Source organism: Octopus bimaculoides, chromosome 24, assembly GCF_046866305.1.
Source record: "Octopus bimaculoides isolate indiv1 chromosome 24, ASM4686630v1, whole genome shotgun sequence".
Classification (NCBI taxonomy): Eukaryota; Metazoa; Mollusca; class Cephalopoda; order Octopoda; family Octopodidae; genus Octopus; species Octopus bimaculoides.
This window is the reverse complement of record NC_142951.1, coordinates 30,628,047-30,651,953: the sequence shown is the minus strand read 5'-3', so window position 1 is coordinate 30,651,953 and position 23,907 is coordinate 30,628,047. Positions and strand designations below refer to the sequence as shown.

General features: G+C 39.9%; 1 protein-coding gene across 2 annotated transcripts; it reads right to left on the bottom strand.

The window, feature by feature from the left end:
* Positions 1–240: 240 nt before the first annotated feature.
* On the bottom strand, positions 241–22,774 carry LOC106883897 (uncharacterized). Of its 2 annotated transcripts, none has more exons than XM_089341204.1 (8): positions 22,525–22,774; positions 17,851–19,696; positions 11,049–11,119; positions 8,757–8,888; positions 7,227–7,291; positions 6,027–6,167; positions 4,478–4,729; positions 241–3,904 (listed from the first exon to the last, which is right to left on the bottom strand). In XM_089341204.1, the coding sequence occupies exons 1-8, from the start codon at positions 22,727–22,729 to the stop codon at positions 3,617–3,619; spliced, it is 3,000 nt and encodes a 999-aa protein (XP_089197330.1). In that variant the 5' UTR covers positions 22,730–22,774; the 3' UTR covers positions 241–3,616. The 2 variants fall into 2 exon arrangements, with proteins under 2 accessions (XP_089197330.1, XP_089197331.1); XM_089341205.1 differs by having other exon boundaries at positions 8,757–8,861.
* Positions 22,775–23,907: the final 1,133 nt, after the last annotated feature.

The window sequence follows — 23,907 nt, the reverse complement described above, 5'->3', positions numbered from 1 at the left end:
TGTGTGTGTGTTCCCCCACCTCTCCTTGACAACCAGTGTTGGTGTGTTTATGTTCCCATAACTTAACAGTTTAGTGAAAAAAGACTGATAGGATAAATACCAGCTTTAAAAAAAAGAAAAAAGTCCAGAGGATTGATTTGTTCCACTGAAGCTCTTCAAGGCAGTGCCCCAGCTTGGCCAAAACCAAATGACTGAGACAAGTAAAAGAATACAAAAAATAAATTACAACAAAAACACAAAAAGAGCAGGAATTCTGTTTTATTCATTGCAAGAACAAAAGGTGAAGAATTAAAAAAAATTTTTTTCATTATTATTATTATTATTATTATTATTATTATTTTAGCTGTATTTAGTTTTTCCTTTTTTGCAAATTCTGCTGAATGGCAGCTCGACTGCAAACCAGAGATTGGGGTAAGGGTGGGGGTACAGAGAGAGTGAGAGAATCAGGTTCACAAGACAAAAAAAAATACTTCAACCTCAATCAAAGAAGGACAAGGGGTGGGGGGAAATAAATCTCAAAAGGATGTGTTAATTTTAAGGCCAAGAAAAATCATTGTACAAATGCAAACGTTCTAAAGTGGGGGGGGGGTGAGGGGAAAGATCAGCTGTTGTTTGTTGTTTTGATTTTTTTTTCTGTTTTTCTTTTTTTTAGATTTTAATTAATTTTTTTTTAGGGTGGAATGGAGCGAGGAGGATTTATCTTTCAATAAATAATGATTTCTTACTTTGGCGCAAATGGCGCCGCAAATTATGGACGTTTGGTGGCTAGGGGTTGAAGCTGATGACATCGATTCCCAGTACTCCACTGGCGTACTTTATTTTACCGAGCTCCCTGCCTCCCCTTTGCCCATCTCCCCCTTCTTCCAACTCGTTTGTGGAGGGAGGATGGACGACGAGTAAAACCGAACTCGGTGATGGTGGATTTGAAGTCATAACGTAAATTAAAAGAGGAAAAAGAAAAAACAAAGAACAATGAAGAGGCGGGATGGTTGGGGACCAATACACCGCAAGGTATTTTCGGTGTTTGTTCACCGCCACTCTGTGCCAAATTGTTCAATAAATAATAGCAACGATGGAAAGGGATAGAAAAACTGCTGAGGTGTCCTGGTCAGTTCCAATGCAGCCCCCCCCCCCCCCCTCCCTGTTGACCAGGCCAAAAATGTGAACCTATATTATTAAGGGTTAGAAGTAGACTTGTTGGTGGAAGAGGGATCTAATGTCAGTTAAGATGTAGAAAGAGAGTAGAAAAAGGGTTTTTTTTGTAAGAGAGAGAGAGAGAGAGAGAGAATGGTGGTGGGAACAGTGAGAAGTAGAAAATGAGAGAGAAAAGTATCTTGAAAGAGTAAAAACTCCCACGAAACAAGTTTGAGGAGGAGGAGGAGGAGGAGGGAAAGATGCATCATGTCAAAAAAGACATTTCAATAAAAATTACCAATCTGTCTACACTTATCACAAGGTGTTTGTGTGTGTGTGGTAAAAAAAAAAAAAGGGGCCAACATTAATTACTTCCCACCTACACTTCATTTCAGTCGTCTGACTCCGGCCATGCTGGGGCACTGTCTCGATGGGTTTTAAGCAAAGTGACTCCAGGACCCCAGTTCTGATTTTTAAGTCTGGTACTTTGTTCTATTGATTACTTTTGCCAAACTGCTAAGTTACAGGGATGTTAACAAACCAACACCAATTGGCAAGATATACACACACATACACATTACAAGCTTCAGTTTTCTTCTACCAAATTCACTCACAAGATATTAGCCAGCAAAAGGTTATATAGTAGAAGACACTTGCTGAAGGTGCCATGCTATGGGACTGAACCCAAAACCTTGTGGTTACAAAACACACTTCGTAACCATAGCCATGCCTGCACCTAGCAACAAATACACCAACAAATCTATTAAAAAAAAAAAAAGAAAAGCAAAATATCCTGATATGCTTACTTATAAATGTTGGACCATTGGGCTTCTGCTGAAGAGCTGGTCATTTCTACAGAAAGGGAGGTTCACCCAATCCCACATTTACCTCATCAAAGACCAAGAAATGATATGTCCTTGAAGTCAAAGTCACTGTTGCTGTACCTCTCCATGGTACTTATTAACAGCTAGGAAAAATCAGACTTTCCAGAGATAAAGTGTCTTTGCCCAGCAACACAAAACACCGTCCCAATGCTTGGATGCTTAAGTGACAGTCCATGAGACCAGAAACATTCTCTGACTTGGCTAGTTATGATAAGGGTTCCATTACACACACACACACAACGGCGGTGCCGCAGTTTTGGGCTGGAACTGGTAAAAGAATGCACGCATGCACACATGATTACATATATTTCTTTTTAAATGTGCTTAAAAGGCCATGTGGGAAGAAATTCGCTTCCCAGCCACATGGTTCCAAGTTCAGTCACACCACATGGTACCTGGGTTGACCAAAGCCTTGTGAGTCAATGTGGTAGATGGAAACTGAAAGATGCCTATCATGTATATATATATGTGTGTGTGTGTATGTCTGTGTTTGCTCCCCACCACTGTTGAACAACTGGTGTTGGTATGTTTACATTCCCATAACTCAACAGTTTTGCAAGAGAGACTGATAGAATAAGTACCAGGCCTTACTTCAACTAAAAATTTTTTTAAGTGGTGCCCCAGTATGGCCACAGTCTAATGACTGAAACAAAGTGGATATATATACAGAAAGTAGCCAGCCTGTTTGTTATAAGAAAAAAAAAAAAAGGAATCTAAAATTATAGAAATCATTTTTGTTCCTGGTTTGTTCGTTTGCTTGTGTGATTTAGCTCTGAGATTAATGAAATTTTAATATTGCATTTACACAGGTAAAAAAAAGAAATGACACACCTTCAGATTAGATTTTCATTTTTTTGTTTTCAAAAATATTTCCCTCTACAATGAGGAAATTCAAGAGCAGTAAGAATATGTCAGCCTGCTTAGAAAAAAGAAAATAACAAAAGGAAAAAATAGAAAAGAAAAAAAAAAGGCTGAATATATGAAGACGGCCTTTATAAGAAGTACACACATCAGCATATGCTAAGCCTAATACGACCAGACTAGAAAAAAGCCTTAGTAGGGCTTCGTTAAATGGAAACTTGTACACCACCTAAGGGAGATAATAAGAGGTTAAAGTGGTTTAACAGGAATGCTAGAAATAACAGTTAAAACTTCCCTCAAATCACGTCCTAATGTCTAAAAAGAAAAGGACACACGAGAAGTTTATGTGATCCTCTTGGCTAGCCTAATGCTGTCGTATTACGAGAGATGTACACACAAACTTAGGCTATTGTAATACAACACTGTTATATGAAAAGGAAACAGCATAGTGCTTTTATAAAAAATGAGAAGTGATACTATTACACCAAAGTGAGGAAATGAAAAGAAAAGAGACTAAATCAGCTTAACGAGATCAAACTTCTTCGATGGACAGTAATCTCTAAAACATTGGTCACCAAGACAAGGAGAAATTTAATTGAAATGAGGAGGAGGGGGAGGGGGCAGTGGAAAATTTAGGAATAGGAAAATTATATAAAAAAAAATATATATAACATACGTTGATTAAACTGAAATCTATGAGTGTTGAGAGTGTGCTGTTGTGACTAACGACACACTACTTAACTGCTAACAGCCATTTCAACACCTGAGTCCAGAGAAGAGCTTTTTATTTCTGAGTCACTTTCGTCACTGGAGCCATCGTCAATGACGCCCTGTGCAGCCAACTCGAGGAGCACGTTGTCTAAGTAGTTAGGGTCTGGGTAACCATGTCCGGTGTAGTTGGTGTATAGCTCTGTTTTGTGGTGGATCTCATTCCATGTGACCGTGTTGGCCTCCCCCGTTGTTGTGGATGTCCCGATTGTAAAGATTAAACGTCTTTTCCAAGCTTTTATCAGTAGACTTAAAACCTGCAAAAAAAAAAAAAAAAAGAATTGTTTTTTAAATTGATGTAACATGAAAAATTTTATAAATAAAACAAAGGAAAACAACCATTTTTTATCTATTTTACTTCTTTTAGTCATTTGACTATGGCCATGCTGGAGCACCACATTGAAGGATTTGAGTAAAACAAAGCTTCTTGGTTATGCCAGGGCATATATATATATATATATATATACGGAGATGTACTTGCATAGCAAGTGACCTGATCTGAGATAGTGTGCTGGAACGAAAACAATTGCAGCGTGGAAGGTGTTTATAAGCCATTTAAAAACACACAAAGACCGTTAGATTTACTTCAACATTTAAATTTAATTTGTCAAAATATTTTCGGCACTTTGAGACCGCGACCTGTTCACTGACAAAATTCTGTGCTGCATATATATATATATATATATATAGCTTGTGTCCAGTTAGCACCATCCCTGGTAGCAGTCTCTGTTCCCGGATTCACACCTCCTGATCCCCAACCGACCTGATGACCGTTTTGCCCACTGGCTGCTTTACTCAATAACCATAGGAAAACAACACACACACATTACCTTTCTTCCTTTCTCGTTCTCAGGTAAATAACAACACCTGGGAAATCCTTTGGTTGTAAACCGTTTACCAGGATTGGGATGTTCAGGACCTTGTATACCAGCTTTGATGTCGTATAATATTCGGATGGTTCCAGTATTCTGATATCCCGGTAGGGATTCTGGAATTGTTATGTAGTCCATATCACCATCTGGACAATTACCAAGTTTCTTACCATATATGGTCTTACAGGTCGGGCACTGGATACTATCATCCTAAAATAAATATACACCGGTTGAGTGAAACGGCTGTTGATATAATTTTATGACAAGATAGAAAAAGCCTCTACTTTCTCTACTTCTCTCTCTCTCTCTCTCTCTCTCTCACACACACACACACACATAATCTCTCCACACATACAAATACAGTCTCACACACACACACATATATATGTACATAGTTTCCCCCTCATAGACATAGATTCATCAACACCACATACACTCACAAACAACTTCTTCCCACTCCACACACAAGTAAGTCTGTACATGGCTGCTTGACTTTCTAGAAATAGAAGTCAAATCACCGTCAAATTACATTCTACTTCAAAAAAAAAAAAAATCCCAACACATTTTATATAGAATTGCATTATGTAAGATGTTTGAAAAACAAAACAAATGGGATGGTTACAGCTAAAATCTCTTTCTGGTCATAGACCTAGGGCTAAACAATAATAACAACCCTACATAACATACACACAGATTCCATTGGGGACAAAATGGTTAAAGAGAACAGAAAGGTCACAAGGATGTGTTGAAATTTTGGAAGGGACTCTTTTGTTTGCATGTGCTTTTTTTTTTTGGTGAAAAGGAGGCTTTGATAATATCCACGACCACCCTCTTTCGCCATCCTCTCTTAAAACCGAGGAGAGCAATGATACTTATTTTATTCAGCTTCAAGCTCTGTCGGTTGGTATCTGAAGGGAAAACATGAGCTGTGACAAAATTCCAGTGGGATACATTTAGAAGAGCAAAGTGCAAGGAAGGATTGGTCCCAGGATTTGTAAAGTGAGATATGATGAAGAGGAAGGAGAAAGAAGACAGAGCAAACATACAGGTAGTAAATGTTAGTTAATAGTTGATTGGAGCAGAAGTGAGTAAATGTGTGGCTCAGTGATTAGAGTGTTGTACTCGTAGTTGCAAGATTAGGGTTTCAATTTGCAGACAGGGTGGTGTGTTGTGTTCTTGAGTGCAAACACTTCATTTTACATTGCTCTGCGTTCACTTCAATATCTACTGTGTGATACGCTATACACCTGCACAAGAAATGCGAGGACATCTGATGTCTGGTTCATGGTGTGTGTGTGTGTGCCTGTATATGCATGTATCTGTGTGTGTGTTTCTGTTTCTGTCTCTCCATCCATTTGATAGACCGGTGCCATGCAGTGGAACTGAACCCCGAACCATGTGGTTGAGAAGCAAGCTTCTTACCACACAGTCATGCCTGCGCCTACAAGAAATAATTTTTAAAAAATAGTAGGGATAAGAAAAACATTTGTAGACAGTAACAACTTACCTTATGTCCATTATTGTACATGGCATACAAACATAATCTGTGGAAGAAATGACCACATTTCTTTAATTTAACACATTCTTTATCAATGCCATCACCATAGCCAGATGGCTGGTCAATCTTCTCATAACAGATACAGCAATCCTGAAAAATAGATTAAGAAAAAAAAACCCATTGGTCAATAAATTGAATAATAGCAGATTAAAATATTTTAATTAGAAACCAGGTTGCAGTTGGTGTGATGAAAATTTTGACACCAAATTGTCATCGTCAGCATTAACTTATGTCCAAGTAGTAGAACTGTAGTGTGTGATTGAGCCTTTTTTTATCCTGATGGGTGTGAAGGGTGCAAGTGGCTGAGATAGATGCCTGTCCAGGTCAAGGGTTGTATAGAAGAGCCGGAGGCATTTAACACATGGGACCTTGCCTGTAATGGTACTATGTAAAAAACACTCAGCCCACTCTGTGGAGTGGTTGGTGGTTAGGAAGGGCATCCAGCTGTAAAAATCATGCTAAAACAGACACAGTAGCCTGGGGGTAGTCTTCTACCTGGCCAGCTCCTGTTGACGGTCTTACCCATGCATGGAAGACGGACATTAAATGATGACGATGATGATAAGGGTTGTCAGGGGACGAGGAAGTGTGAGTCGTTCTTTGCCTCTTCAATGTCTGATCTCTGCCTCTTTTAGTCGTAATATATTTTCTCTACTGCAAGACACCTGTTTCTGTCCCTCTATCATACTCTAACCTCATCTCCTAGGACAAAGCCACCTCCCACAATATTACCCCAGCCCTCCTTCAGTTGAGGGGTCTTGCCCTGCAGGTTACTTGGTGACTTCACTGGTGCCACATAAAAAGTACCCAGGGCACTCTGTGAAGTGGTTGGCATCAGGAAAGGCATCCAGCTATATAAACCATGCCAGAGCAGACATTAGTGCTTTGCACAGTCCTCTGGTCTGTTGGCTCCTGTCAAACTGTCCAACCCATGCCAGCATAGAAAACATAAGTTAAATGATGATGATAATAAGAATTGTGATGACAGATTAGGGAGTTTGATCAAGAGAAAAGGATGACAATAAAGTATAGAAAATACAGTAGATATGACCTTTTGTGAAAACTAAATGAAACATTTGAGAAATTTGACAGAAGTTAGGACAAGACACCTCTCGGCATAATGGTAGGGAAAAAAAGAAAAAACCTTACCTCTTCTGTTGGTGGTTGATCTACTTTATTGACATAATTCTTCAGTACCTCTGCAGCGCCCCGACCTGGAATGAAATAGTTCATTGTAGCTGTTAAAGACTAATCTGGTATGTTGAGTGGTTTTGTAATGAAATGCGTGAGACAACGGTGAAAATACATGGCTGTGTAATAAACGTTTCTACTATAGGCACAAGGCTTGAAATTTCAAAGGAAGAGGTTAGCTGATTACACTGACCCCAGTGCTTGACCGATAGTTATTCTATCAAAGGCGGTGAGCCGGCAAAAACCTTAGCAACGCTGGGCGAAATGCTTAGCGGTATTTCGTCTGCCGCTATGTTCTGAGTTCAAATTCCGTCGAGGTCGACTTTGCCTTTTATCCTTTTGGGGTCGATTAAATAAGTACCAGTTACACACTGGGTCGATATAATCGACTTAATCCGTTTGTCTGTCCTTGTTTGTTCCCTCTGTGTGTAGCCCCTTGTGGGTAGTAAAGAAATAAGATACTTATTCTATCAACTCCAAAAGGATGAAAGGCAAAGTTGACCTCAGCAGAATTTGAACTCAGAACATAAAGACAGATGAAATGCTGCTAAGTCCAACCCATGCCAGCATGGAAGAAAGAGTTTTTGTGCAGGTGGCATGTAAAAAACACCATTTTGAGCATGGCCATTGCCAGTACCACCTGACTGGCCCTCGTGCCGGTGGCACGTAAAAAGCACCCACTACACTCTTGGAGTGGTTGGCATTAGGAAGGGCATCCAGCTGTAGAAACTCTGCCAAATCAGATTGGAGCCTGGTGCAGCCATCCGGTTCACCAGTCCTCAGTCAAATCGTCCAACCCATGCTAGCATGGAAAGCGGACGTTAAACGATGATGATGATGATGATGATGAAGGCATTTTTATGGCACAATTCTGCCAATGCACCAGCCAGGGATCAATGACATAATCCTTTCTACTAAAAGCACAAGGCCTGAAACTTTGGGAGAGGGAACTAGTTGATTACATCGACCCCAGTGTTTCACTGGTACTTAATTTATCGGCCCTGACAGGATGAGAAGCAAAGTTGGCCTCAGCTGATGAAATACTGCAAAGCATTTCACCTGGTGTGCTAATGATTCTGCTAGTTTACCAATATAATCTTTTCAGCAATAGGTACCAAGCCTGAAACTTGGGGGAGGGGGTGAGGTTCTGCTAGCTCACCGCCTTAACCCATTACCTACCAGTGATCTCATACAAATTTCGTAATTATCTGTCAATATTTACACATATCTAACCTTTTTGCTATATCTACTAGGTATATTTCTCAGATATTCAAATGAAGTCTGCTAATTTTTCACCCAATATCTCGCTTATTTCTATTTAAAATGTTATTTTGAAATGTTATTTTGATCATTCCAGCGTGTTTCTAAGGCTGTTTTATGCTAGAAATCAAAGTTTCATAAAAAAAATTCCAGTTAATAGAATTATGGGAGGTAATGGGTTAATGATGATAATAATATATTAGTCTAATTAATTGACAAATTGCTTACCTAACTTCGTTGAAGATTTGGTAAGAGAGATGCGTCCATGAGTCTGTGGTCTACCAGACACTGCACCATGGTGAATCTGTCCTGGAGGTAGCCGGACTGGAATGGCTGGAGATACCAAAATGTTTGTGATATCTGCAAGTAAGCATATATGTAATTACACATACACACACACACGCACTCATGTGCAAACACACGCACACTCATGCGTACACACACTCACAAAAATTCACATGCACAAACGCATACATACTCAAACACTTATGCATATACACACAAATGCACGCACATGCCCAAACGTATGTGGACACACATGCACATACCCAAACATGCGCATAACTCACACACAAATTCACATGCACAAACACACACACACTTAAACACTTATGTACATACACACAAATGCAGATACACACTCAAACGTTGTGCACACACACACACATACATCCAAACGTGCATGTGCAAACACACATGCATGCGCACATATACACAAATTCAAAGGAAGCTAATCTTTTGTGGACTAAGTGTCAGTTTTCTGCAGTATTAAACAGACGAAAGAAACATTTTGGGATCTTTTTTAAAACGGGGGCCACATTTTTCATTAATGTTTTACGTAGTGTTTTTGGTACGGAAAGACTTTCAAACTTCGTATACTTATCTATTTTGTGTTATAGAACAGAAAAATATTTTTGTATTCGAATTTATTTCATGTAAAAAATTGTCTTATTTCGATAATTTCAACCAATCACTGACAAGTATTCAGTTGTTTACATTTACTCCTTTGGCTCACTAAGCGATGTAAAGCGTATTTAATCTCCATACCTTCGTTTTATTTGCTTTTTTCATTTTAAATTTGCTTTAACCCTAACCCTAACCCTAGGGTTAGGGTTAGGGTTAATTGTTTCAGAATCGTTTGTTTATGTAGTCGGCACTTAATGTATATCGGCTGAATGGACGTCAGTGATTGGTTGAAATTACAAAAATACGACAACTTTAACATGGAATAATTTATGGATTTCTTTTTTTTTTTAAGAAGACTAAGAGAAAAAGATGTTTTATATGACACATTCTACCAGTGTTCCAAGTTTCAAAGTGTTTCATTAATGAAAAATGTGGCCCCCGTTTTAAAAAAGATCCACATTTTCAAGGACAGGACACTGGGCCTGTCACAGGTAACCTTTCCTCGCCACCAGTTTCTGATCCCTGTCCCCAAGTAAGGGTTTCTCTTATTCCACATCACATCAAAGGTGCAAAACCAGCAGAGAAGGATTCGCTGACAGGAGAAATGGTATCATCATCACTGCTTGTAGCTCAGCAATTTTTGGAGAAGCGCAGACATAAACACACACACACATATCATCATTTAATGTCCATTTTCCAGGCTGATATGGGTTCGACGGTTTGATAAGATCTGATATGTCAAAGGACCACTTCAAGCTCCATTATCTGCTTTGGCATGGTTTCTTCAGCTGGACGCCCTTCCTAACACCAACTGCTTTACAGTGTGGACTGGGTGCTTTTTTTTTCATGCTACCAGCACTGGTGAGATTGCCAGGCACCTCACAGAACTACGAACCCTATATAGTGCCGGTGCCATGTTAAAAGCATCCACCCCTCATTGTAAAGTGGTTGGCATGAAGAAGGGCACCCAGCCATAGAAACCAAGCCAAATCAGACTGGAACATGGTGCAGCTCCAACCCATGCCAGCATGGAAAACAGGCATTAAAGAATGATGATGATGATATATACAATAGGCTTCTTTCAGTTTCTGTCTACCAAATCCACTCACAAGGCTTTCCATGTACAGTATATTTGAAAAAACAAAAGATGGGACAGTCATGGGTGGAGAGCCTTTTAACATAGATCTGCTTAAAGATCTGCTTAAAGCAACTTAAAGCTTCTTGGATTCGTCAGAGAGAATAAAAGGTGGTGGCCATGGATGGTCAAAATGCATCGCCAATGACGAACTAGAAACCTCTCGAGATATCAGGTAAGCTATGTGTGTGCTTCATGGAAGGAGGAAGAGGAAGAGCAGAATGAAAGAAAGAAAGAAAGAAAATGAAGGAGAACAACAAGACAGGAGGAGGAGTAAGAAAGAAGGAAGAAGAAAAGCAATAGGAGGAGGAAGAGAAGAAAAAGAACGAGGAGGAGGAAAAGCAAGAAGGAATAAGAAAACGGGAGGAGGAGGAGATGAAAGAAGGAAGAAAAGCAGGAAGAGAAGGAAGAAGAAAAAAAGAATAAAAGGCATGAGAAGAAAACGGAGGAGGAGATTATTTTAAAGAAGAAGGACTTACTTGATACGACGGGGCTGATCAAACGTCCAATAGTTTTCATGTTAGTTGGTTGGTTGAGAGGCACAGAAGCACTGCGAGGAGGAGTGGACAAAAAAAGAAAAGAAAAAGAAGCGGTTGGTCAATTTTGCTTATTTCAATGCATTGGACAAAAGTAGACTGTAGTGATTAAAGATGACGAGAGAGAAGAGGAAGAAAACGAAGATAGAGGAGGTGGACAGCCGGAAGACAACTGAGGCAGCTACAACCATTGTTCTTGTGTACCCATCATGGTTGTGATCAAATGACCGAAACGAGTAAAAGAATACAAGAGGAATACTTATATCTCAGACTTCAGCGTACATGTGATCACAAAAACACAAATTTCACAACTTGCAAAGTAAACACAGCAATGCCACACGGCACACTGCCTCATGAAGGTCACTGCTAGCTCTCACTGCACACACAACCATGTGCTGCCATCTGTTGGCATGCTACAGAACTAGTCCAGGAACTTTTCGATACCACCTCGTATAATATATATACACACATACGTACGCACACACACACTTCCACTGTCCTGCAACCAATTAAATTAATATGAGAACACAGGTTTGACTGACAGCCAGCCAGCCAGCCATCTATATATCCACTTTTCCATCCCTCTACCGATCTCTGTGTTATTAAGAGGATTAAGTAACACACACAAAAAAAAGAAGGATTAATCTACTTAATCAAAATATAAATGGAATTATGTAAAGACTAACAGAACATCACATCTGGAAGAGGGGAAGAACAATGTCCGACATTGTATGTATGTGTGTGTGAGAGCAAATAAATAAATATATATATTATATATGTATAGGTGCAGGCATGGCTGTGTGGTAAGTAGCTTGCTTCCCAACAACAAGGTTCTGGGTTCAGGTCCCACTGTATGGCACCTTGGGCAAGTGTCTTCTACTACGGCCTCGGGCCGACCAAAGCCTTGTGAGTGGATTTGGTAGGTGGAAACTGAAAGAAACCTGTTGTGTGTGTATATGTGTGTGTGTGTGTGTCTTTGCGTCAGTGTTTATATACCCCACCATCACTTGACAACCAACGTTGGAGTGTTTATGTCCCTGTAACTTAGCAGTTCAGCAAAAGAGATCGATAGAATAAGTACCAGGCTTAAAGAAAAATAACAAGAACTAGGGTCGATTTATTTGACTAAAAATTCTTGAAGGTGGTGCCCCAGCATGGCCACAGTATAATGACTGAAATAAGTAAAAAATGAAAGGAAGATATATATATATGTGTGTGTGGGGCATACGTATGTTGTATATACACAAGCACAGGCATGTCTGTGTGGTAAGAAGTTTGCCCACCCTGTGGCACCTTGGGCTAGTGTCTCCTTCTATAGTCCCTGGCCAACCAATATCCCTTGCTTTGAAGTCACTGTTAACAGCATTCTTGTTAAAGAATAATATGAGTGTGTGTGTGTGTGTGTGTGTGTGTGTAAGCTGTCTAAGAGTCCGTAAGTCAAGAAAAAATGCGTTCGTATATCTGACAGTAGAGTGAGAGTATTAATCGAAGTGTATAGCATTGTATATCCATTATGGCCGATTTCACCAATTGGTTTCACACAATGGGTTCAACGGAGTGTTAGGTAACAGTCCGATTAAGTAATCCTGCGCTCTTCAGAGGTAACTATTAAGGAATGAAATATGGAGACTGGTATATATATATATATATATATATATATATATATATATATATATATAATATATATATATATATAATATATATATATATATAATATATATAGGAAATAGTGGCACAACAAGGCACCAATGTTTGCTGGAAATAGCAGTCGATAACCATACGATGCTATGTAATGCTTATCCGGCTTTCTCCCTAAAAATAAGATGAAAATTTTTTACATTCGTTGCCTGCACACATCCTTGCATCTATACATTCAGTGAAGCTTTACATAGCATCATACGGTTATCGACTGCTATTTCCAGCAAACACTGGTGCCTTATTGTGGCACTATTTCCTATTTATAATTCTACATTTACGGTGCTTTATTTAGCTGGGAAATGATACTATTGTATTGCAATAACATTTATAATTCTTATATATATATATTATACACACACACACACACACACATATACATAATTAAACATAGTTAAAAAATCTTAAGTACATTTATAACTGGCCCCAACCTGTTTCTAGAAATTTAAACTCAACAATGACAAACGAATTTGTCTGAGAGCCCAACATATTTATTTTAGAATGCATTCACTGGCTGGATGCCCTTCCTATTGCTAACCATTATACAGGCTGTACTGGATTAATTTTATTGCACCACCGGCACTAAAGGAGTTATCCCACGTAAGGGTGACTACTAGAAGAGTCACATTAATACATTCTAATTCAGAGACAATATGAGTATTTATATATTCACACACACACACACACACGTACATACTCACATGCACACAAACAGACGTACACACTTGCACAGAGTCACATGTATATCCACACACACATACACAATCACATGAATATTCACACACACACATGCCTGTTCACATACACACAAAGACATATATGCATACACAATCACATGTATCCACACACACACACACACACATTCACACATGCAATCACATCGATATTCATTTGCAAACACACATACATGCACACACAATCGCATGTACATTCACACATACGCATGCACACAAATACACACGCAATCACATATTCACACACACGCAATCACATGTATATCCACACACAACACACACACAATTTCACGTACACAACAACACATAATAGATAAATTAATAGGCATGCCCCTCCTCATGATTTTGGAGTGAGGCAAGGTGGAGGTGGCTGCCAAGCTAAGGGAGTAGACCCTCAGGCACAACCACAACCCCTTCACACACACACACACACACACACACACTGCAGTCTTGCTACAGCTGTAAAAATCTGTCTCCCAGGGTCTCCACCCTGTCCAGTCTTTGATGTCATCACTCCAGCTTCATTTTAAAATATATGCAAATAGCACACAGACACATTTCTATAAAAAACAAAAATTATGTAATTTCTTTTTTTTTTTTTTGAAATGGAGAAGAGAAAAGAATTCAATTATAATTTAACCAACAAAAACAAAGACAGAAAGAGGGAAAAAAAAAGACAATCAACTGACTTGATTTGTGAATGAAACAAGATGTTTTCCTATAAACATTGGTGAAGCAGCTCTGATGCACTGGAGGAATACCAAACACAGACTGTTTGATTGACAAACAGACATAGACTGATTGATTGATTGATTGAGTGATTGACTGATTGCTTGCTTGACTGACTGACCGAAAGTCAGACAGACAGATAAATCATTGCAATTTCACCAAGAACAACTCGACACAGTCACTGACTGACCAACTCTCGCTTTCCTCTTGCAGCTTAGCCAGACAGAAGGGGAGGCCAACAGTATCTGCAGCAGTTGCAACAGCTGCAGCGCCAGCAGCCGTAGCAACGACTGCAGCGTCAGCAGTAGTAACAACGACTGCAGCGTCAGCGGTAGAAGCGAATGATGTCAGGATGAGGGTGGAGAGAAGGATGAGAATGGAGAGAGAGAGAGAGGGAGTGGGTGTAAAGAGGAAGAAAGCAATCAATGGGAGTAAAGTGTGGAGAGCTAAAGGAGGAAGATAGCCGAGAGAGAGTGAGAGAGAGAGAGACAGAGAGAGAGAGATAGAAAGATGCAGAGAGATAGAAAGAGAGAGTCAGACAAAGAAAGGAAGAGAGGTGGAAACTGGTGAGCAAAAGTTAAATTAACAGAAATAGAGAGACAGGTATACACACACACATATAAACACACACACACACATATATACACATACATATATACACACATACATACATATACATACAGATACATACACATATATATACATACACATATATACACACACATACATACACACATACATATACATACACACACATACATGCATACACACATACATATATACACACACATATACACACACACATACATACATGCACACATACATATATACATACATACACACACACATACAAAGATATATATATATATATACACAATACACATATACACACACATACATACACACATACATATACACATATACATACATACATACAAATACACATATATATATATATAATTCAATTTTTTTTTTTCTCCGTGTTTTTCTCCTTGTCTCCGTATTCTTTCTGTTGAAGAGCGTAGCTCGAAACGTCAAAGACTTTCCGTATTCCCGAGCGTCATACTAATATATACTTTTGTTATTTACACCACCTGTCCTCGTCTGTTGTTATTTTTTGTATAATCTCCCATATATATATATATACACACACACATATATATACACATACATACACACATATATATATACCAACAAAAGAGGAAAATAATGAAAAGCAGAGAGAGAAAGGAGATTATATATATATATATATATATACATAAGTATGTATGAATAGCAAAAGAGAAAAGCGGTGAGAAGCAGAGGAGAGAGAGAGAGAGAGAGAGAAGTAGCAACAGCATATAAATTCTTTCAAAAGGATAATTTTTGTTGGTGTTTTCTCATCCATTGATGATAAATAAAGCCTTGTTTTTATTGATTCATTCATATATTGATCGACAGACAGATAGCAATTACTCTATCTATTTATAAGCACAAAAACCAGCATACAATAACTGAATTACGGACTCAATACAAGTACAGAGTCTGATATACAATTATAAAACTGTGTAACCCATGCCGGCATGGAAAGTAGAATATGATATACATGTGTATTTTCTTCCTTGGCTATCGCCGAGCAAACATACGAACTTACTTCGTCCCGCTTCCAGTTCGTTGCTTCACAGCGTTCCATATACACATAATTTTTCACATCTGGCCTTTTCCGTTTGTTTTCCTGTCTTGTTTTCTGTCTGCCACTACATTCCTCCATGGTACAAATTTAATTTGTGTATACAAATTTAATTTGTGGCCTGTGGGAAGAGCCATTTTAACGATGTGTCCTGCCCTAACTCTTCGAAACGCCTGTGTTAGAATGGGGGCAGCTGATGAAGGAAAATGTTGTCTATGTGGCCTGTGTGTTTTCTGTACTCTGGTTATTATTATTTTTTTGTCTACGTTTTGTTTGCAGTGTCCTGTACCCAGATATGCACCTATATATACAGGTAGACGTAGGTATGCACATACTTGTACGTATATATGCATATACTCATTTATTATTATGTGTTATATATATATATATACACACAAAATTTAACACAAAATTTTATGTTGGCTCTTTGTTCCAATTTCCTGTCCTCCATGACAAAAAAAACGCAGACTACAGCATACACATAATCACAAAAACACAAATTTATAAAGTAAATACAGCAATGTCACTCAACACACTGACCCATGAAGGTCACTGCTAGCTCTCACTGCACATACAACCATGTGCTGCCATCTGTTGGCATGCTACAGAACTAGTCTGGGAACTTTTTGATATCACCTCATAAATGTAAAATGAAAAACATAAAGACAGGTTATTACAAAAAGAAGTCGCATTAGAGAAAGTAGTACTAGATATACAAGATGGGATGGCCACAGTTGGAAAGCTTCTGACCATAGGTTTGTTCACCCATAACCCACAGTACTGTTTTGTCTTTCTTTCAATTCAGTTCCTCAAAGTGACCCATTTAACTTTCCATATCTACTCCGAGAGACAGTAAAATATAACAGCAGTAGAAAATACATTGGAGTAGATATAGGTGTAAGTGCGGTTGTGCGTTGAAGAAGTTTGCTTCCCAACCACATGGTTCTAGATTCATCCCACTGCATGACATCTCGGGCATATAACTTCTATTATAGCCCTGGGCCAACCAAAGCCTTGTGAGCGGATTCGGTAGATGGAAACTGTAAGAAGCCTATCATATATACATGTGTGTGTGTGTGTGTGTGTGTGTGTGTGTGTGTGTGTGTGTGCACGCGTGTGTACATATATATGTGCATGCTACCAAACCCTTGTGAGTGGATCTGGTATATGGAAACTGAAAGAAGCCTGTCATGTATATATGTGTGCAACCAAAGTCTTGTGAATGGATTTGGTAGATGGAAACTGAAAGAAGCCTATCATGTATATATATGTGTATGTGTGTGCATGTGTACATATATATGTGTTGGTGTGTGTGTGTGTGTGTGTGTGTGTGTGTACAACTACAGCTTTGTGAGTGGATCTGGTACATGGAAACACAAAAATAATTATCCACAGAAAAAAAAAACTTTTAGTTAGCTAATTTTGTTTTGATTCTTTTTGGCATGGATGGGAGACAATTCCTGACATGTTTCAGTCTTATCAGAACTCCCCAGCAAACTTCATCATGATCATCAAAGTAACTAGGAGAAGCTAAGCTTAGCTGCCACTCACAAGCATGATCCGATAGCTGGTACTGTACTTTTGCTAACTGTTTTAGGGGCCTATGTATTCACAAGCAGACACAAACACCCTCTCATTTACCAAATCCACTCACAAAGGCTTTAGTCATTCTAAAGCTGTAATAAAATTATCTTGCCAAAGATGCTTCATAAAGGGGCTGAACCCAAAACAACTTGGTTGGGAAGGAAACTTCTTGCCATGCAGTTAAACCTGCACCACACAAAATAAAAGAAAAACAAAATATTTTTCTCAAATTCAATTAAAAAAAAAAACACACAAACACATAACAGTCAAATAACGAGATTTTTCAGAAGCTTTCAATACATTTTGGAATGTTATAAATCTCTTGTGAACTTACTTGGATAGAGATGGTTGGTGTGCACCCGGCATGTGAAAGAGAGCCCTTGTTGGCTGGACCCCGTTAGCTAAAGGGTCCAAGCCATTACTATAGCCGGAATATGGGGGTAAATACGCCTGACGAGGCTGACAGTGTGCAGGCTGTAAAGATATGGATGGCTGCTGCTGTTGGCCCATCATCTGTCCGCTGTGGTGAGCACTCTGAGGATGCTGTGACAGTTGCATTTGAGGTGGGTGAGCGTATAAAGGGGTCTGGTTCCCAAGTCTGCTACCAGCACCAATCATGCCAGCAGTGTTTAAATTAGGGTTAACAATGATATTACTGTTACTCGTTATGCTTGGAATGAAATGTGCTTGTTGTTGTTGTTGTTGTGGCTGCTGTTGTTGGTGGTGTTGGTGGTGGTGGTGTTGATGTTGTTGTTGTTGGTGTTGATGGTGGTGGTGTTGTTGTTGTTGTTGTTGCTGCTGCTGCTGCTGCTGCTGCTGTTGTTGTTGTTGTTGTTGTTGTTGCATCGGAGATTGGAGGTTAGGCGGGGCCATCAACTGGGGGCCCAGCAGCTGCTTGTGAGCCACGAGCCCGTTGTTTTGCAGCTTCCCGCCGCTGCCACCCGTTCCGGGCAAGCTACCACCTGACGAATGAGCGGGGAACTGACAAGAAGCCGGTGGCGGGGCTACGGGAATCATGTAGGTGTTGTGGTGCGGGTGGTGCTGATGGTTGGGGTTCTGGTGGTGATTCACGCCGTACTGGCTACCCGGGCTCAAGCAGATGGAGCTAACTGGCTGCGGTTGTGGGTGCAACGTCGCATTTCCGGAAGGGTGTTGCGAATTTGACATGGCAGCGGAGGCAGAAGGCACTTTGTGTCCAATGTTATTCAGTTTCAGCTTCTTTGCGATGGCCAACTTTGATTCGAGTGGGGAGGAGCTTAAAAACCCGTGAGGGTTAAAAAACGTCGAGGCTAACATTTGCGACGCTGCCTGGGTCGTATTGTGTATTGCAGCGGATTTAGGAAGGGACCGTTTGTTGCCCTTGTTCGAGAAACTGTTCTGGCTGTTCGAACCCCTGATACTGGGAGCAATCGTTGCATTGCCAGATGTGGCCGGTGCCCCGCTAACTGCACCTGGGTACGAACCATCTGAAATGTTATGTTCACTCCCTTGGCCTGGGGCAGGGCCTCCCGTTAAAGAGTGCCGGCTATCTGCAGCGAGTTGTTGTTGGCCTGTTGTCATAGATTGAGACATAAATTGTTGTTGTTGCTGTTGGTGTTGATGTTGTTGTTGTTGTTGCAGGACATGCTGTTGTTGTTGTTGTAATGTCTGCTGTTGTTGTTGTTGCAATGTCTGTTGTTGTTGTTGTTGCTGCAATGCCTGCTGCTGCTGCTGCAATGATTGCTGCTGTTGTTGTTGTTGTTGTTGTTGCTGCTGTTGAAATTGTTGCTGCTGTTGCTGCTGCTGCTGCAATAACGAAGGAGGAACCTGCTGCTGTGCCAACGGGGATGTCTGCTGCGACATTGGTGAATGCATATTCAGGGCTGGCATCATGGGAGAAGCTACGGCCAGCGGGTAGAAATACGTCAGCGTTGTACGGCGAATCTTCCTTGCGTTACCAGTCTCGATGCGGATCTGCTTCATCGAAGCCAAATCTAGAAAGTACGGCATACAAATGTTGGGCGATTTGCTAAGATCAATGCTCTGTAAGCCCTGTAACCAGGAAGACTCAATGAGACACAGCGTAATCATGTCAAACATCTGCCAGTTGCCAGGTTGGTCAGCCTCCCATTGCCAAACGATGCCTTTGGCTGCGGGATTGTCTCGGGGGTAAAGCTGGCGCCTTATTGGACGGCTTGTACCTGAAGAATAAAAAAACAAAAAAAAACAAAAAAAAAACAAAAAAAAAATTTTAGATAATAAAAAATACATTGTGATAAAATTTTTACTGTTTTTTTAAATTTTTTTTTTTTTTAATATTATCATTTATTTAAATCGTCTAACCCATGCCAGCATGGAAAACAGGTAATATTTGTTTTATATGTATCATGATTATTAACATCAACATTTAATGTCGGTTTTCCATGCTGGAATGAGTTGGATGGCTAGACAGGAACTGGCAAGGCCAGGTTCCATAGTCCAAATGCTCAGGAGCAATAAACACTGAAATGTGCAGAGAACAGCTTCCGTCACATTCCAAGCGGAAAAACTTCAAGTAGTTGATAGCTTCCGTTACCTAGGTGACCAAATTAGTAGCAGGGGTGGATGTTCTGAAAGTGTAGCTGCTAGAATAAGAATAGCCTGGGCAAAGTTCAGAGAGCTCCTACCTCTGCTGGTGACAAAGGCCTCTCGCTCAGAGTAAAAAGTAGACTGTATGACGCATGTGTGTGAACAGCCATGCTACATGGCAGTGAAACATGGGCAGCAACTGCTGAGGACATGTGTAAGCTTGCAAGAAATGAAACCAGTATGCTTCGCTGGATGTGTAATGTCAGAGTGTATACATGACAGTAAGCACCCTGAGAGAAAAGTTGGACATAAGAAGCATCAGATGTGGTGTGCAAGAGAGACGACTGGTATGGTCATGTGTTGTGAATGGATGAGGACAGCTGTGTGAAAAAGTGTCACACCCTAGCAGTTGAGGGAACCTGTGGAAGAGGTAGACCCAAGAAGACCTGGGATGAGGTGGTGAAGCACGACCTTCAAACATTGGGTCTCTCTCCAAAGCAATGACAAGTGACCGAGACCTTTGGATATATGCTGTGCTTGAGCAGACCCAGAAAGCCAAGTGAGACCATATACCGTGGTCTATGCCAGTGCTGCATAACCAGCCCATTTATGAGTACCCTTCAAACATTGGGCAATAATCTTTGCTTGCAAAGACATGATAAGGCAAGTGAAATCGTTCAAGCATGATCGTTGCCAGTACCGCCTGAGTGGCTCCTGTGCCGGTGGCACGTAAAAAGCACCATTCGAGCGTGGTTGTTGCCAGCTTTGCCTAACTGGCTCCTGTGCAGGTGGCATGTAAAAAGCACCATTTGAGTGTGGTCGATGCCAGTACTGCCTGACTGGCCCTCATGCCGGTGGCATGTTAAAGCACCCACTACACTCTCGGAGTCAAACCATCCAACCCACGCCAGCATGGAAAGCGGACGTTAAACGACGATGATGATGACAACAATGACATATGTAAAACAAATGCATTGAAGCAGAAAAAGGAATAGAGAAACTTTCTAAAACAACAAGGGACAGAGATACTTTCTGAAACAATAAGATAGAATTATCAATAAAAGACAGGATATGATGTCTTCCAAATAAACCTAGATTCTAAGATTTATCGGGGTTTCGCACAGAAGCAATTGGGAGTTACACTAAGGTATTTGACATCAGTCTCCATCCTTCTTCTTAGTAATCAATATGTAAAGAATACTGTTCATTTGTATTCTTTTACTTGTTCCAGTAATTTTTGACTGTGGCCATGCTGGAGCACCGCCGACCCCCAAAGGCCAAAAACCAATTAAGGCTGTTCAGTTTTTTTTTTCAATGTATGGAGATAGGTAAGAACTGACATGTTTGTAAGTCTACTATGTAGGTTTCCATTTACTATATCACACCTTGATAATGTCTGTATTGGGTTCTCTGTTGAAAGGCCTTTAATGAAATGTTAAAACATTAACAGCATGCATATGAGTAACCACCAGTTCTCTGAGGCTACTAGTTTAGATATGTATATAAATAGAATGGCACCTTTTTTTTTTGTTTGGGATTGGTCAAATGATATAGGCACCTCTGATAAAACGTCAGTAAGGATCGAAAATTGATTAAAGCAGTTCCTAATTTTTTTTGTTTTTTTTTTCACTCTTTGAAACGGTGGGCAAATCTGACGTTTGTGTCTGGGTTTACAGAGTACAACTGGGTGTTATTTTCACTTGACATCAGACTTACTTCTTCCTGGTGACTAAATATATACATAATATTCATTTGTATGTTGAGAATAATATTAAATGTATAAGCGAATTGGGTTTTACTCCGAGTTGACACCAGTATTAATCTTCCCTCGGTGACCAACATTTAGAAAATGTTTATTTGTACATAAAGAATATATTAAATAATATAACAGAAACAATTGGGAGTAACTTCGAGTTTTTCGACACCAGCTTTAACCCTTCTTCTCAGTGACCAATAATACATATCTATCTATCTATCTATCTATCTATATCTATATCTATATATATATATATATATATATAATATTGTTCGTTTGTATGTATGTTGAGAATATATTAAATATAATTTTGGTAAAACTCTCTTCTCTCCTATATTAAAATGGTTTAAAAACAAATACATAAGCTAAGCCAACACCGTATTTTTTTAAAGGGCAGCGTGTAAGACGAACGACCAAAACAATACAGGAAGCTGGACAATAAAACAAGGGGGAAATTGGTGGCACCGGGATGTCTTCAGACAATGGACATTACCGAAAATTCTTCACTACTATAATATTTATGATAATTTAAACACGAGATAATATTCACCATCTCCCTGTTTATCGTCAACAGAAATATTCTACGCGGCAGGTGTGTAGTTCTTCGTGCTATACGTTCGCGTAAAGGAAACTGTAGTAATTAGCTGTGGGCAAAACAAAACAAAATGCAAACCATTGACAGCAAATTAGGAAATTTTTGTTTACCTGTACCGTGCCGTACTTGTGTTTGGGTGACGAAATCTATGTCGTACATAACTAACTTTTGATCTACAGCACCGAGGTTTATACGGCTGTTGATCGCTCTGTACTTCTCGATAAAATTCGTAATGAGTGGATCGTAGGGTCGCCAAACCCCTTGCATAAACCATTCCCACACGACAATCATATCCATGGAGCCAGGGGCAGCCATTTTGCTGAAATGCTGCTAACGTTTGACTACAGCAGCCGCCGCTCTGACACCACTCACTCGCTCTCCCTATATATACGCACACGAACGCGCACGCGCACACATTTATTTATACAGTCACCAGCAGACACACGCCGAAAACAACACAAGCTTAGCAGCAGTCCAAGATAGAGGGAAATTTCGACTCTTTAGAAATGCTCTCTTTCTCTTTAATGCCTCTTCTAACAGACAATATACGCACATACAATCACTCTCTCTCTCTCTCTCTCTCTCTCTCTCTCTCACACACACATACATATATATATATATATATATATATATATCCACACATACTCTTTTACTTGTTTCAGTCTTTTGACTGTGGCCATGCTGGAACACCACCTTTAGTCGAGCAAATCGACCCCAGGACTTATTCTTTGGAAGCCTAGTACTTATTCTATCGGTCTCTTTTGCCGAACCGCTAAGTTACGGGGACATAAACACACCAGCATCGGTTGTCAAGCGATGTTGGGGGGACAAAGACAGACACACAAACACACACACACATGCATATATATATACATATATACGACGGGCTTCTTTCAGTTTCCGTCTACCATATCCACTCACAAGGCTTTGGTCGGCCCGAGGCTATAATAGAAGACACTTGCCCAAGATGCCACGCAGTGGGACTGAACCCGGGACCATGTGGTTGGTAAGCAAGCTACTTACCACACAGCCACTCCTAAAATTATATTATGTATATATTGTATATATTTTACATATATAATATATATATCTATATTATATATATAAATATATTCTTTTATTCTTTTATTTGTTTCAGGCATTTGACTGCGGCCATGCTGGAGCACCACCTTTAGTCGAACAAATCGACCCCAGGGCTTATCCTTTGTAAGCCCAGTACTTATTCTATCGGTTTCTTTTGCCGAACCGCTAAGTTACGGGGACGTAAACACACCAACATCGGTTGTCAAGCGATGGTGGGGGGAAAACAAAGACACATAAACACACAAACACACACACATATACGACGGGCTTCTTTCAGTTTCAGTCTACCATGATACATTATTTTTATTCTCCACTAACATCAACGTACAACTATGATAGTAGAAAGACACTTACGACATTTGCATAGACCCTAATGCTCAACTGGTACTTAATTTATGGACTCTGAAAGG

Coding starts and splice junctions, on each gene's coding strand:
- LOC106883897 (XM_089341204.1), bottom strand. CDS start 22,729: ATGGCTGCCCCTGGCTCCATGGATATGATTGTCGTGTGGGAATGGTTT. Junction 7,292..8,756: donor CAAATCTTCAACGAAGTTAG/GTAAGCAATTTG, acceptor ATTTCATTCCAG/GTCGGGGCGCTGCAGAGGTA. Junction 3,905..4,477: donor AGAACGAGAAAGGAAGAAAG/GTAATGTGTGTG, acceptor TTTTTTTTGCAG/GTTTTAAGTCTACTGATAAA.